At 57.8% G+C, this 15,497-nt stretch overlaps 2 protein-coding genes across 2 annotated transcripts; one reads left to right on the forward strand and one right to left on the reverse strand.

The window, feature by feature from the left end:
* Positions 1–491: 491 nt before the first annotated feature.
* On the forward strand, positions 492–3,368 carry LOC311162749 (uncharacterized protein). The gene is made up of 2 exons (XM_084221250.1): positions 492–1,329; positions 2,136–3,368. Exons 1-2 carry the CDS (start codon positions 506–508, stop codon positions 2,254–2,256), a joined length of 945 nt encoding a protein of 314 aa, XP_084077376.1. The 5' UTR covers positions 492–505; the 3' UTR covers positions 2,257–3,368.
* A 1,362-nt stretch (positions 3,369–4,730) lies between these two features.
* Positions 4,731–12,188, reverse strand: LOC311162562 (uncharacterized protein; the record flags this gene model as incomplete). Its single annotated transcript, XM_084220964.1, has 5 exons — positions 4,731–5,527; positions 6,219–6,608; positions 7,130–7,640; positions 8,856–8,859; positions 12,025–12,188. 5 exons carry the CDS (start codon positions 12,186–12,188, stop codon positions 4,731–4,733), a joined length of 1,866 nt encoding a protein of 621 aa, XP_084077090.1.
* Between the last annotated feature and the right edge of the window lie 3,309 nt (positions 12,189–15,497).

Raw genomic sequence — 15,497 nt, forward strand, 5'->3', positions numbered from 1 at the left:
GCCCCGGGGTCCCCTCACACTCGGGGGGTCCCTGTGCTGCCGGGGGGGGGGTCTGTGTGCCCAAGCGCGTGTCCCCCACCCCTCGGGTCACCGGGGTCACCGGGACACTCAGCCAGTGCCGGGGGGATGCTCAGCGCCCCAAGAAAGGACCGGGGGTCTGGCAGGGGTCAGGGGGTGCTGACGTGGGGGTGCTTCCCCCCTGCCCCCCCCGGGGCCGGCTACGCCCTGGCAGGGTGACACGGGACAGCCGGACCCGCCTGTTCCTCTTCCCCACACCAGGCAGCAGCGGCCGGAGCGCAGGCGAGTGGGGCTGCCGGGCTTGGGAGGGGGAAGGGGGGCAGGAAATGCCCCGCCGGGACCCCCAGGAGCTGCCCAGCCCTGCGACAGCGGCAGCGGGGTGGGGACCAGGCTGGGCTGCGCTGGTTTGCACTGGGAGGGGGGATCCGGGGGGAATGGGGGTCCTGATTCCCGTTTCCCACCAGGCTCCCGCTGCAGTGGAAGGACCATGGGGGTCCCTGCGGCCCCGCTGCTGCTGCTGCTGCTGCTCCCCGTCGCCCCCATACTCCTCGTGTCCCCCTGTTTCCCTTTGCTGCTGGACCTTTCCCCAGAGCTGGACCTGACCAACACGAGCAGCGGCTGCGCCGAGCTGGACTGGAGCCCGTTCCAGCGGCACCGGCGGCTGCTGCTGAGGCACAACGGCATCGAGGCCCTGAGCCCCTCGGCCCGCCTCGGGCCCGGGCTGGAGGAGCTGGACCTGGCGGAGAACCGGCTGCGGGAGCTGCCCGACGGCTTCTTCAGCAACGCCACGGCGCTGCGGAGCCTGAGCCTGGAGGGGAACCCCCTCCCCGCCGTGCCCCCCGCCGCCTTCCAGCCCTCGCTGCGCTCCCTCAGCGTGTCCTGCCGCTGCGACGTGCTGGGCACCGTGCTGGCCCCCTGTGCCCGCGGGGGCATCAGCTGCCTGTGCCTCACGTCGCACCGGCATCCCTTCAACGTCACCGAATTCCACGGCCGGGAGTGCGGGCCCGGCGCGGGGCCGGTGGCCGGGCTGGCGGCCGGGGTGGCCGGCGCGGTGGCCGTGCTGGTGGCAGCGCTGGTGGCCGCGCTGTGGAACCGGCGGAGGAGAGCGGCGGCCGCGGTGGGCGGCGGGGGAAGGGGGAAGCAGGATCCCGCGGGAACCCTCCGGCAGCCCCGCTACATCAGCCGGGACACCGGGAGCGGCAGCGCCGATGTCACCGACGGGCCCGACTACGAGAACGTCTTCGTGAGTGCCGGCAGGGCCCCGGCGGCCGCGCAGGGACGGGCACCGGCGTGGCAGGAGCCGCGCTACAGGTGAGGCGCAGGGAATGGGCGTTTCGAGAATGTTCCATCCCCTCCCTGCTGTGCCGTGCCTGGATGTGCTGTCCTGAGCCGTCCCACCCCATCCCACTCCGTCCTGTGCTGAACCTGCCATCCCATCCATCCCTTTTCATCCATCCCATCCCACCCCATCCCATCCATCCCTTTCCATCCCTTTCCATCCATCCCATCCCATCCCATCCCATCCCATCCCATCCCATCCCATCCCATCCCATCCCATCCCATCCCATCCCATCCCATCCCATCCCATCCCATTCCATCCCATCCATCCCTTTCCATCCATCCCATCCCATCCCATCCCATCCCATCCCATCCCATCCCATCCCATCCCATCCCATCCGTCCCATCCCATCTCATCTCATCCTCATCCCACCCCAGCCCATGCTGTGCCATCCTATCCTGTCCATCCCATCCATCCCGTCCATCCTGTCCATCCTCTCCATCCTCTCCATCCTCTCCATCCCTTCCATCCAGTCCATCCTGCCCATCCCATCCATCCCATCCATCCCATCCATTCCGTCCATCCTGTCCATCCTGTCCATCCTGTCCATCCTGTCCATCCCATCCATCCTGTCCATCCTCTCCATCCTCTCCATCCTGTCCATCCTGTCCACCCCGTCCATCCCGTCCATCCTGTCCATCCCCTCCATCCTCTCCATCCCGTCCATCCTGTCCATCCCATCCATCCCATCCCATCCTCTCCATCCTCTCCACCCTCTCCACCCTCTCCATCCCCTCCCACCCCCGGCATCCCCCCTCCTCACCCCCCTGTCCCCCAGCCCCCAGGTCCCGCTGCACCAGGATTATTTCCTGGAGAGCGCCGCCGATCCCGGGGACCAGCCCATCTACGCCAACACCCTGGGCCCCACCGAGGACATCTACATCATTCCTGACCAGTGAGGGGCCGGGGGGACGCTGGGAGGGCTGGGGGGACGCTGTGTCCCCCCACCGCTGCCCTTTCCCGGCTGTCCCCCAGCCCGGAGGGCACAGGGACATTCCCCCTGCGTGGTTCCCACGCACATCCTGTGGGAGCTCCTTTTGCAGGGTTTTTTTTGCTTTTTGGCAGCCCCAGCTCCCTCCTTCGCCCCAGTTCTCAGGCGGAGGTGAGGGCTGGGCTGACATTTCCTCCCGAGGCTGCGGCCACCGACCGCGGGGACGCCTCGGCCGCATCCGCCGGCAGCGCCACCGGAGCCCCGGGGCCGGGACGCGCCCGGGGCCGGCTGGAGGAGCTGGGGCCGGGCTCAGCGGGGCTGACCACGGCCTTGGCTTCCTCTTCCCCTTTTGAGCCGATGGAGAGCTCGCCTGGGGACGGGCTGGCGGTTGGGGACATCCGGTGCCACCTGCTCAAACTTTTTCCTGCTAAATCTGCTGCTTTGGGGAACAAAGAAAAAGCTCATTTTTTTAAAATCCTCCCGGTGAGACCCCGAGCTGTTGGGTTCCATGGGGACAGAGGGACCCCGGGGCTTGTCTGGGTGTCCCCCCCAGTCCCTGGGAGGCTTCACTGTGCCCCATTAAATGGTTTAATTATCCCTAATTACCCGCAGTGCTCGTGGTCTGTGGGAAGCCCCGGGCAGGACATGGGGTTTTCCTGGGGGTTCCCAGAGTTTGTCCCCCCAGAGTGGGGGTCCCAAGGGAGCAGACCCTCAGGATCAGGTGCCCAGAGCTCGTGTCCCCAAAGTGGGGCTCCCAAGGGACCAAAAGCCAGGTCTCTCCTGTCCCTGTCCCCAGAGAGTTCATCTCAGCTTGCATCCCTCAGCCCCTGAACCCCAAAACCCCCGAGCAGAGATCCCATATCCCACCCTCCCCAAGCCCAGGGGCCCAGCAGGAGGAGCCCAGGACACCCCCAGATCACCCTGGAAGAAGGGACAGAAAGCACTGGCAGTGACCAGCAGAGCCACCCCACCGAGCCGTGGGGATGCCCTGGGGACACCATGTGTGCCACCAACCCCCCCGGGGGGTTCCCCCCATCCCTGGGGTGCCCGCGGGGCTGGAGGCACCTGGAAAGGGGACAATGGTCACCTCACACCCCCCGGGGGTCAGAGCAGTGCCCGGTGCCCCTTCCCAAGGACACAAACAAGCCAAAGGTCCCTGGGAGCAGGGCCAGGCATTGCTCACACGCTGGCACTGGGAACCCCTGAGGGTTCAGCACTAAATCCATGAGGAGGCAAATCCTGGGGGTCCCATCAGAGCCCCCCAGGTGTGCAGGAGGAGCAGCCAGAATCCCTCTCAAATCACTTTATTCAGTATCATCCTTTTGGGTTTAGAGGAATATATAAAATAGAAAACCACAAAAGCCTCTCCCTCTTTCCCCCCACCAAAGAAAGATATTTTTGCTATAAAATACAATAAGTTAGAAATAAATAACCGGGGTGCATAAATAATTCTCTGAGCAGAGAAGAGGGTTTGGAGTGGGATGTGGACACCTGGGCACAGACCCAGCCCAGCCCACCGGGGGTCTCCTGGCTGGGAAGGATCCACCTGCTCAATAAAATACGGATTTAAATTAGGGAAGAGACAGGGGAATAAGTTATTTTGGGAGGGAGGTCACAACTGGAGATGCTGGGGCTGAGCTGGGTGGCAGAGCTGGAGACCCCGGGGCTGAAGCAGAGCCAGGGCTGGTGTGGGGTCACTTGGGGTGTCACAGGGTCTGGATTTCGGGGTGCTGGAGCTGGAGACCCCTTGGCTGAGCTCAGTGGTGGATCCAGGGCTGGAGTCACTTGGGGTGCCACAGGACCTGGATTTTGGGGTGCTGGAGCTGGAGGCCCCTTGGCTGAGCTCAGTGGTGGATCCAGGGCTGGAGAGGAATCACTTGGGGTACCACGGGATCTGGATTTCGGGGTGCTGGAGCTGGACACCCCATGGCTGAGCTCAGTGGTGGATCCAGGGCTGGAGTCACTTGGGGTGCCACAGGATCTGGATTTTGAGGTGCTGAGCTCAGTGGTGGATCCAGGGCTGGAGTCACTTGGGGTGCCACAGGATCTGGATTTTGGGGTGCTGGAGCTGGAGACCCCTTGGCTGAGCTCAGTGGTGGAAGCAGAGCCAGGGCTGGTGTGGATCACTTGGGGTACCACAGGATCTGGATTTTGGGATGTTGGAACTGGAGACCCCATGGCTGAGCTCAGTGGTGGATCCAGGACTGGAGAGGAATCACTTGGGGTGCCACAGGATCTGGATTTCGGGGTGCTGAGCTCAGTGGTGGTTCCAGGGCTGGAGTCACTTGGGGTGCCACAGGATCTGGATTTTGGGGTGCTGAGCTCAGTGGTGGATCCAGGGCTGGTGTCACTTGGGGTACCACAGGATCTGGATTTCGGGGTGCTGCAGCTGCCAGGAGTCAGGATGGCTTTGCCCCACCAGGACGGGCACAGCCGGGGCTGTCAGGCACAGTGGCACCTGGTGACCAGCATGTCCTCGAAGAGGCTGGACACCAGCCTGCCCTGGCTGTCCAGGTGCATCAGCACCATGGGGTCGTAGCCAGCGGGGACGCAGCAGGGCGGAGGCGCAGCCTTGGACAGGGAGTGCACCCGGGACTGGATCTGGGCGTGCATGCTGGCCGGTTTGTAGTTGTGGGGGCAGGAACCCTCGCAGAACCTCATGTAGTAGCTGTGCGGGGCGATCACCCAGTCCGACCAGCCGATGTCCTGGAAGGAGACCTTCAGCGACTTCAGGCAGCACTTCCCGTCGCTCTTCCCGCACTCCTCCTCCAGCCCCCGCGCCCTCCGGGCCGCCCGAGGCGGCTTCTCCAGGGTTTGCACCTCCAGCACCGGCGTTTCCCCCGCGGAGGAGCCCAGGGCGGCCGAGATGTCGGCGCTGAATTCCAGCTGCAGGCGCAGCGTGGGCTCGGGTCCGGCCAGCCAGGGCTGGATGGCGGCTGTCAGGTCCAGGCTGCGGGAATCCCGCTGCAGCTCCTGGCTGTGCAGGAGCCGGGGGGCGTCCCCAGCCCCCCGCAGGGCGGAGATGGTGACCCGCGGTGGCGCCGAGGCGGCGGGAGGGGACAGCGGCTGCTCGAGGAGCTTCAGCTCGGCCCGCACCACGCGGAGCTGCCGGTGGAAATCCGCCGTGCGGGACAGCAGGAGGTGGTAGCGGGAGGGACCGCGGGGCTCCCGGTGTCCCCGGGCGTCCCGGTGGCCTTGAGAATCCTGATGTCCCTCGGAGGTGTCCGGCCAGGGCAGCACTGCGGGGACAGAGGTGACAGCTGATGTAAGAGACAGTAATTCCTTACCAGCCCAGACTTGGGGATCGGCTCCGGCCAGGCAGCCGAGCCTGTGCTTCCAGGGAATCACCCACATCCCGAGGGATGCTGGAAATTCCAGCTTCCCATCCATTCCTGGCTGGAGGGTCTCAGTTTTCCTGAGCCAGAGAAGGCGTCCCCGAACCCACTGGAGCACCCCCACCCATCCCAAGCAGCAGGAGTGGGATTATTCAAATAATTTTAAATTTTAATATTAATTAAATTATTTAATTATTTAAATCCCCCCCTCCCACATGCAGATAAACCCCCAAACTGGAGCTGAAGCTGGGGATCGGGGGGATGGCACCTCACTTCCTCCTCCTGCTCACCCCCAAATCCTCGGAGCCCCCCTCCGAGCCCCCCAGCCGGCCGATCAAAGCTTTCCTCCTTTCCTCCCCAGCCCCACTGATTTTTTGGGTGGTTTTAAACAAAACGGCTCCAGCGGCGGCTCCTCCCCGCTCGCAGGGCGAAGGAGGGAGCGGGATGAGGATGAGCGCGGCCACCGAGCTGCATGCCCGGTCATGTCCCCGCGCCGCGGGGTGACATTCCCGAGGCCGGGACGCGCTGGGGAGGGACACACGCGTGTCCCGGGCCATGAGGGTCGGGGGGTGACACGGAGCCACGGGTCACTTACAGGTGGGGGTCAGGCGGTGCAGCCTGGGCACGGCTCCCTCCTCTTCCTCCTCCTCCTCCCGGCTCCGGTTGCCCGCCAGCTCCGCCACTTTCCGCCGGTAGAGCCGCTGCGCTCTCTGGATGCTCTCCTGGTCCAGCTGGCGGCGGGGCACGGGGGGAGCCGGCATTCCCAGCCGCTCCAGGATCTCCTTCTTGACGGCTTCCAGCTGGAACCGCTCCCGGTCCCACGCGTGGGGCCGGCAATCCGCGGCCGAGAGGAGCAGCAGGAGCTGCAGGCAGGTGAGGGCGGCCGGCGTCGCTCCCCTCAGCATCCTGCAGGAATCCGGCGGCTTCGGGGCAGGGTTTGTTCCCAAATCCTCCGCAAAGGCCGGGCGCGCTGCTGCCGGCGGGGCTGCCGGGGGAATGAATGAAGAGGACCAGACCTGACTTTATAGGATCCGAACTTTGCCCGCCCTCCGTCCCCCCTCCCCGGAGGGTGACGCCGGAGAGAACTCCCAGCAGGAATCTCTCCTCTCCGCCGGGATTTCCAGCAGGAGCTCTGAGAGCGCTGGAGCCGGGTGGTGTCTGAGCTGGTTTGCAGCTGCGGAGATAAAAAAATAAGGAATACTTTTTCTTTTCGGACACAAACATTTTCCTTCTAGCGGCGGTTTTCCCCACGGATCGCGCGGCTCGGGGAATCCCCCTCGGGGAGATGGAGAGGGGATGATGTGTCGGGCGGGAGCGCTGCAGGCAGCATCCCAAGCGCGGATTTCCCATCCCCGCATCCTCAGCCACCTCTCCCGGCCGGCACCTCGCGGCTCGGGTCGCGGTTATCGCGATCCGCCCCTTCCCAAAATCCCAGCGGAGCGGGGATGGGGCGGGCAGGCGGCAGCTGGTGTGGGGCTGGGGCCGGAGCAGGGGGAGGATCCGCACCGGACCTCGTCCCACCGGACAGGTGAGGCCGGGGGATGGGTTCGACGAGCCTGGATCCTTCTGAGGCAACCGTGGCCGCGGTTACGTCATCCCAAACGGAGGCAGCCGGGATGGAGCCGGGCACGCCGGTGGCACGGATCCAGCAGGGCCACGTGTGCCGGGCAGCGCCGTGCCAGAGCGGGGCCGGGCAGGAGGAAAATCCAGAGTGAGAACGACCCCCAGGGACCGGCACAGCACCGCCCCTCTCCCGGCTTCTCCTCAGGGATGCTCGGAGCAGAAAAAACGTGAGCAGAGGGCTGAAGAGCTCCCGGTGGCGTGAGGAAACGGGCAGGTCCCGCCGGGGCAGGCGAGGCCATTCCCGAGCGTCCTGAAGTCCATCCGAGCTCCGGCTGTGCTCCCGCCAGGCGGAACGTGCGGTAATCCCCGGATTTAGGGCTGTTTGTCCCCGCTCCTCCGCGGGACCCGGTCCAGCCCTGCCCCGGCTTTTCTCACCCCCTGTCTCAAGGGTTACCTGAGGCAAAGCCAAAAACACGGGGAAGGAGTTTCACCCTAAAACACCGGGAAGGAGTTTCACCCTAAAACACAGGGAAGGAGTTTCACCCTAAAACACGGGGAAGAAATTTCACCCTAAAACACAGGAAGAAGTTTCACCCTAAAACACAGGAAGAAATTTCACCCTAAAACACAGGGAAGAAGTTTCACCCTAAAACACAGGAAGAAGTTTCACCCTAAAACACGGGAAAGAAATTTCACCCTAAAACACAGGAAATAAGTTTCACCCTAAAACACAGGAAATAAGTTTCACCCTAAAACACGGGGAAGAAATTTCATCCTAAAACACCAGGAAGAAATTTCACCCTAAAACACGGGGAAGGAGTTTCACCCTAAAACACGGGGAAGAATTTTCACCCTAAAACACGGGAAGGAGAAGTTTGGCAGGATGACCAGGGTGATGTGGAGGGGATTGCCCCGGCCCTGGCTCGGCTGCCCTGCTCTGGATCCATCCTTGCAGCAGGGTGGGTGAGGAGGAGCAGGAGCCCCCCCAGGCCCCCTCCCCATTTCACCGCTTTTCCCTCCCCACCTCGGAAGGAAATCCCACGTGTGGCTCACGGGGAAACCTGAGGACATCACCCATCCCTCCAGCAGCTGGGCAGGGGTGAAGTCTCCTCCTGGAGCCCCTTCCCACAGGGAATTCCCAGAGCTCCGAGGCTGCTGGGATTCCTCTCCCAGGGATTTTATCAGCCTGGGTGATTGCAGCCCTCCAGCCCCAGGGAAGGAAGGAGAGGGAGCATCACCCCAGGAGGACCCAGGGGCAGAACCACCACTCCATTCCCTCCCCTCTGGACATCTCCATGCCCACACCAGGCACCAGCCTCCTCCACCATCCCCAGGGCGCCAAATGTGCTGATCCAGAGCCAAAAGGGAACCCTTGGCATGTCTGGGTGCAGGAAGAGGCTCTGACCTCTCTGCTGACATTGAGCAAGACCCGGCAGAAACCCCAAAATCCTGAAGTTCTGCTTTTGCAATGGATTTTCTGCCAGCCCCACATCCAGGAGTGACGCACTCCCGGAGCATCAAAGGTTGCTGGAGCCGGATGTTTTCCCCCAAAGGCGCCAGCAGTGGAAGCCAGAGATTTACAGCCCAGCAAGGGCCATAAAAGAGGGATTTTGGGAGCAGTGGTTTGATCCCGAGCGAGGGATGATGAAATGTCCCAGCGTGTCCTCACCGGCCTGCAAGAGGGGATTGCGCAGTCCCACGTCCCCCCAGCTCTGCCGGGACACACTCAGCGCTGGAAGGTCCACGGGGGAAATCCAGAGTGATCCCAGCAGGATCAGGGTTCTTTTCCAGGGGAATCCCATGTGGGATCCCTCAGCTCAGCACAGCTCTCCTGGCGTGGATCTAGATGCTGTTCCAGGGGTGGGCTGAGGGTGGGGAGGATGGAGCTCCAGCGGGCTGAGCGTGGGGAGGATGGAGCTCCAGTGGGCTGAGGGTGGGGAGGATGGAGCTCCAGTGGGGTGAGGGTGGGGAGGATGGAGCTCCAGTGGGGTGAGGGTGGGGAGGATGGAGCTCCAGCGGGCTGAGGGTGGGGAGGATGGAGCTCCAGTGGGCTGAGGGTGGGGAGGATGGAGCTCCAGTGGGCTGAGGGTGGGGAGGATGGAGCTCCAGTGGGTGGGGAGGATGGAGCTCCAGTGGGCTGAGGGTGGGGAGGATGGAGCTCCAGTGGGCTGAACGTGGGGAGGATGGAGCTCCAGTGGGCTGAGGGTGGGGAGGATGGAGCTCCAGAGGGCTGAGGGTGGGGAGGATGGAGCTCCAGCGGGCTGAGCGTGGGGAGGATGGAGCTCCAGTGGGCTGAGCGTGGGCAGGATGGAGCTCCAGAGGGCTGAGGGTGGGGAGGATGGAGCTCCAGCGGGCTGAGGGTGGGGAGGATGGAGCTCCAGTGGGCTGAGGGTGGGAAGGATGGAGCTCCAGTGGGCTGAGCGTGGGGAGGATGGAGCTCCAGTGGGTGGGGAGGATGGAGCTCCAGTGGGCTGAGGGTGGGGAGGATGGAGCTCCAGTGGGCTGAGCGTGGGGAGGATGGAGCTCCAGTGGGCTGAGCGTGGGGAGGATGGAGCTCCAGTGGGTGGGGAGGATGGAGCTCTGGGAAGTCCAGGGGAAGCTCCAGTTGTGCCCTGCTGAGCCTGGAAAGGTGTGGGAGTGCCCCAGGGCGGCCTGGATGGGGTTTGGAGCACCCTGGGACAGCGGGAGGTGTCCCTGCCCGTGGCAGGGGTGGGCTTTAAGGTCCCTTCCAACAAAACCGTTCTGTGACTCCGAACAAATCACGTTTTTCCCTTCTCCAGGTGCTGGGGAGCCTGGTAGGGGCACAGAGCAGGAGGCTGTAGAGGGCTTCAATTCCCCAAAATACAGGAAATTCCCCGAGCTGGCAGAAAATTTGTTTTTTTTTTTTTTTTTTTGCAGAGCTCCTTACCACAAGTGGCCAGAGGGGAAGTGCCACCTTCCAGATTTTAGGGCTATCAGTTCCTCACAGCTGCTGAGCAAAGGATCCCCAAAAAGTGCCCGGAGACCTCTGGGAGTTGGTGGCATCACCCCTGGGAGGGACAGAGCGGGATCAGCTCCTTCCCACATCCCACAGGACCTCAGTGCTCCCCAAAACCACTCAGGCTGAGCCAGGTGGGTGCTGCAGGGAGGAGATTCCCTGGAAAAAAGGCAGCTCACGCTTTCCCGTGGTGTTTTTAACCAAAGGATGAGAAGGGAGCAGCTCCTGGGGCTCGGCTTCAGGGCGAGCTGGCAGCTCCAGGGATGATTTGGGATGAGAAGCCCCAGGTGGGGTTGGCTCCATCTCATTTCAGGTCCGGAGAGGGGCGCAGAGGGACGGGAGGCAGGGCTGGCTGTCCCTGTGCCGCCGGCGTGGGATGGTTGGGAAGGCACAGCCCGTGTTTTCCCAGCGCTGGCTGCCGTCGGGGTGGATCAGAGTGGACACTGAGGTGACCTTTGGATGTTTCTAAATCAAAGCCAACCACGGCTCAGCCAGCAAAAAGCACAAAAAAGCAGCTTTTGCCCCGTCACAGCAGGAATGCGCATTTTTCTGCCTTCGCTGCGAGTTTACGGCATCTGCCAAAAATGAGACTTCTGCCCCACTTGGACAAAGGCATTCCCGGGCTGCACCCTCGGTCAAAGATTAACTCGGATTCCCAACCCCCTCAGGCCTGGGAAGGGCAGGAAATGCCTCAAGTCCCACCACCAAAAATGGAAATCTGCCTTGGGGAGGGCTCGCTCAGCCCACGATCACCTTCCCCTCCCGGAGATGCTTCGGCACCGTGTCCTGGTTTGGACGGACAGGTGCCTGCTAAAGGAGACAGGAGCTTCCCCTGGAATGGAGAATGCAAACCCTCCCCACCCCTCTGAATTGCTGTGAATTTTAAATTAAGGGGCTCTCAGGCAAAAAATACGGGAGCAGGGAATAACAGTTCTTTAATAGGGAAGGGAAAAAAATAAAATGATAAAATAAAACAATGCAGTAAATCAAAACAACGCTGTCAGAGTCAGAACTCAGCCTGACACCCTGTGGGTCAGGGTGTTGGAAGCAGTCCAGTTGGAAAAGGGCTGCAGTGCTCCTGGAGTGTCAGGGTGGTTCTGTTGGAGCAGGGGAGTCCTGTAGGAAAGGGAAAGGCTCCGCAGATCCAACTGGGAGCTACTGGGAGTGAGCTGGGAGTGACTGGGAGTGAGCTGGGAGAGTCAGAACACGACCTGACACCCTGTGGGTCAGGGTGTTGGAGCAGTCCAGTTGGAAAAGGGCTGCAGTCCTCCTGGAGTGTCAGTCTGGTTCTGTTGGAGCAGGGGAGTCCTGTAGGAAAGGGGTGAATTCTTCCTCCGCAGATCCAACTGGGAGCTACTGGGAGTGAACTGGGAGCGACTGGGAGTGAGCTGGGAGAGTCAGAACTCAACCTGACAACCTGTGGGTCAGGGTGTTGGTGGCAGTTCAGTTGGAAAAGGGGCTGCAGCGCTCCTGAAGTGTCAGGGGTGGTTCTGTTGGAGCAGGGGGTCCTGTAGGAAAGGGAAAGGCTCCGCAGATCCAACTGGGAGCTACTGGGAGTGAGCTGGGAGTGAGCTGGGAGAGTCAGAACTCAACCTGCTGCTGTTCCTCTGGGAATCCAGTGGAGAAGCCGTGCTGGTGTGTCAGAATCTCCAGATTATATCCGGGTAGGAATGCTTGGCTCCTCCCTCTGGGCGGAGCATCTCACAATGGGATGTTACAGTTCTTATCAGTCACGTGGTGACATTCAACAGCCCCTTATCAGCAGATGTCCCCTGTTGATTATGATCACTCAGGGACAGAGATAAAGAGAATTGCCCACCCGACACAAGACAACTGCCATGCAGATGGCAATAGAACACACCTTGCCTTGCAATCTGGAACACTCCGGAATGTTCCGCGCTTCCCAAGGGTTTTTTTTTCCCCTAGACAGGGATTTCCAGGTGGGGGCTGCGCTCTGCTGAGGAGGATTTTGGGCTCACAGGCAAAGGGAATTCTTGAGAACACCATGGGGTTGGGTTTCCCCATCCTCGCGGGTCCCTGTTGGGGTGTGGAGGGTCTCTAGGATGAGGGGAGAGAGGAGAATCGGCTTCAAGGGCTCAGAAGGGAGGGATTTGTCCCGGGTTGGAGCACAGGAGGGATTTGTCCTGGGTTGGAGCACAGGAGGGATTTGTCCCGGGTTGGAGCCCCGGGAGGGATTTGCCCCGGGTTGGAGCCTGTGGAGGGATTTGTCCCGGGTTGGAGCCCCTGGAGGGATTTGCCCCGGGTTGGAGCCCCTGGAGGGATTTGCCCCGGGTTGGAGCCCCGGGAGGGATTTGTCCCGGGCTGGAGCACGGGAGGGATTTGTCCCGGGCTGGGGCAGTGTGACAGCTGGGAATCGGCCGAGGAAATCCAACCCTGCAGCAGAGAATATAGAGAATATAGAGAATAAAGATAATATAGAGAATAGAATGTAGAGAATATAGAGAATATAGAGAATATAGAGAATATAGAGAATATAGAGAATAAAGATAATATAGAGAATATAGAGAATATAGAGAATAAAGGTAATGTAGAGAATAGAATGTAGAGAATATAGAGAATAGAATGTAGAGAATATAGAGAATATAGAGAATATAGAGAATAGAATGTAGAGAATATAGAGAATATAGAAAATATAGAGAATATAGAGAATAAAGATAATATAGAAAATATAGAAAATATAGAGAATAAAGATAATATAGAGAATATAGAGAATAAAGATAATATAGAGAATATAGAGAATAGAATGTAGAGAATATAGAGAATATAGAGAATAGAATGTAGAGAATATAGAGAATATAGAGAATATAGAGAATATAGAGAATATAGAGAATATACAGAATGGAATATAGAGACTATAGAGACTATAGAGGATATAGAGAATATAGAGAATATAGAGAATAAAGAGAATATAGAGAATAAAGAGAATATAGATAATAGAATACAGAGACCATAGAGGCTATAGAGAATATAGACAAGAGAATATAGAGAATATAGAGAATATAGCGACTATAGAGAATATGGAGAATATAGAGACTATAGAGAACAGAATATAGGGAATATAGAGAAGAGAATATAGAGAAAATAGAGAATATAGAGAATAGAATATAGAGACTATAGAGAGTAAATATCAAGAATATCCATCTGCAGCTCCTGGATCCAGGCAGGGAGGGAAAAGCACACTGAGGAGGCTTGGAATGGGGAATTATTGCTAATTAATGGAGATTAATAAATTAATTATTATTTATTAATTATTTTATTGATTTAATTATTTAATATTTATATTACATTTATATTTTAATGTATTACTTAATTATTATATAATAATTAATTATTACGATCAATTAATAATTTAATTATTATTTAATATTTGTATTAAATTTATATTAAGCTCATAATTTTATTTGATGATTAATTATTAATTAGTTGTTAATTAACTAATGGGGACAATTAATTAATGATTATAAGTAATTAACTGCTTTATTAATTGTTTAACTAATAATTTTTATTATTTAATAATTAAATTAAATCTAGATTTGCAATTTATAATTTATTGTTTAATTATTCATTGTTATTTAATTAATTATTATTTAACTAATTATTATTTAATTAATTATTATTTATTAATGGGGAATTATTATAATATATAAATCTGGCCCAGCCAGAGCAGCATCCCTGGCACGGGGAGCTCATCCTGGGGATTCTGAGCTGGGATGTTCTGAGCCAGGATGTGCCCGGGATGTGCCCGGGATGTGCCCGGGATGTGCCCGAGGTGTGTCCGGGATGTGCCCGGGATGTGCCCCGGGATGTGCCCCGGGATGTGTCCGGGATGTGCCCGGGATATTCCCCGGGATGTGCCTGGGATATGCCCGGGATGTGCCCGGGATATGCCCAGGATGTGCCCGGGATATTCCCCGGGATGTGCCCCAGGATGTGCCCGGGATGTGCCCGGGATGTGCCCGGGATGTGCCCCGGGATGTGCCCGGGATGTGCCCGGGATATTCCCCGGGATATTCCCCGGGATGTGCCCGGGATGTGCCCCGGGATGTGCCCGGGATGTGCCCCAGGATGTTAATTTTTAAAATAAAAAATTTAAATTAAATTGATTTTTAAATTAAAAATTTAAATTAAATTAATGCTACAATTTAAATTAAATTACATTTAAAAATTTTAAAAATTAACTTCAAATTAATTTTATAATTAAAAATTTATATTGAAATTCATTTTTATATTGAAATTTAAAAAAGAATTTAAATTAATTTTAAATTCTAAAATTTAATTAATTTAATTAAAATTAAAATCTTTGTGGAGCCAGTCCACCAAAGCGATCTTCTTGAATTCCTGCCTCTCCACCAAGGGATGCTCCATGAGGAGCCTCCTCAACACTCCAAAAACCCCTCGGGTGTGTAAAATGTTTGTAAAATGACCTCAGGAGCGCCTGACCGACCCGAGGCGTGAAAACCTCTCACCTTGTAAAGAGAATTAAAGGGAGTGAAGTCATCGGGGCTTGGCACAAATCCCGGCTCACCCGGGAGGGGGATCCCCAACTTCCCGGTGCCCGGGGTGGAGTTCAAGCTCCAAGAAAAGGCTCGGCAGGATCACCACGGAAAAAAATAAAAATATAAAAAATATATCCTAGAATTGGGGCAGAAAAAAGGCAGAGAAAAAAGCGGAGATTCCAGAGGAACTGTGAGCTTTTCCTTGCTGATCCTTGCTCCAGAAAAAATCCACCTGGAGCAGGGCTGCGACCTCCCTGAGCCCCGGGTTTGGTCTGGGTTTTAATTACTCAGCTAATTAATGAACCCGGCTCGCTCCCGCTCCTCCTGGAGCTGCTGGTGGCACCGACACTGCCCAGGTGACACTGTCCCTGCCCAGGTGACACTGTCCCTGCCCAGGTGACGCTCCCTGCCCAGGTGACACTGTCCCTGCCCAGGTGACACTGTCCCTGCCCAGGTGGGACCAGGAGAGGCCCCGGGGTGGTGCTGGAGCTGAGGAGGGTCTGCACGTCCAGGTGTCCTGGGTCGAGGTGGAATTGTCCAGTTCTGGACCTTCCTGGACCAAGGTGGAGTTCTCCAGGTGTCCTGGATCGAGGTGGAACTCTCCAGGTGTCCTGGACCATGCTGGAACTCTCCAGGTGTCCTGGAGCAAACTGGAATTATCCAGTTTTGCACCTTCCTGGATGAACGTGGAGCTGTACAGGTGTGGCACCTGGGGACAGGATTTAGGGGTTAAGGATTGGGTGTGGCACTTGGGGACAGGATTTAGGGGTTAAGGATTGGGTGTGGCACTTGGGGACACCATTTAGGGACAAAGCAG

The sequence above is a fragment of the Fringilla coelebs genome (assembly GCF_963513975.1).
Source record: "Fringilla coelebs genome assembly, chromosome: 24".
Lineage (NCBI taxonomy): Eukaryota > Metazoa > Chordata > Aves > Passeriformes > Fringillidae > Fringilla > Fringilla coelebs.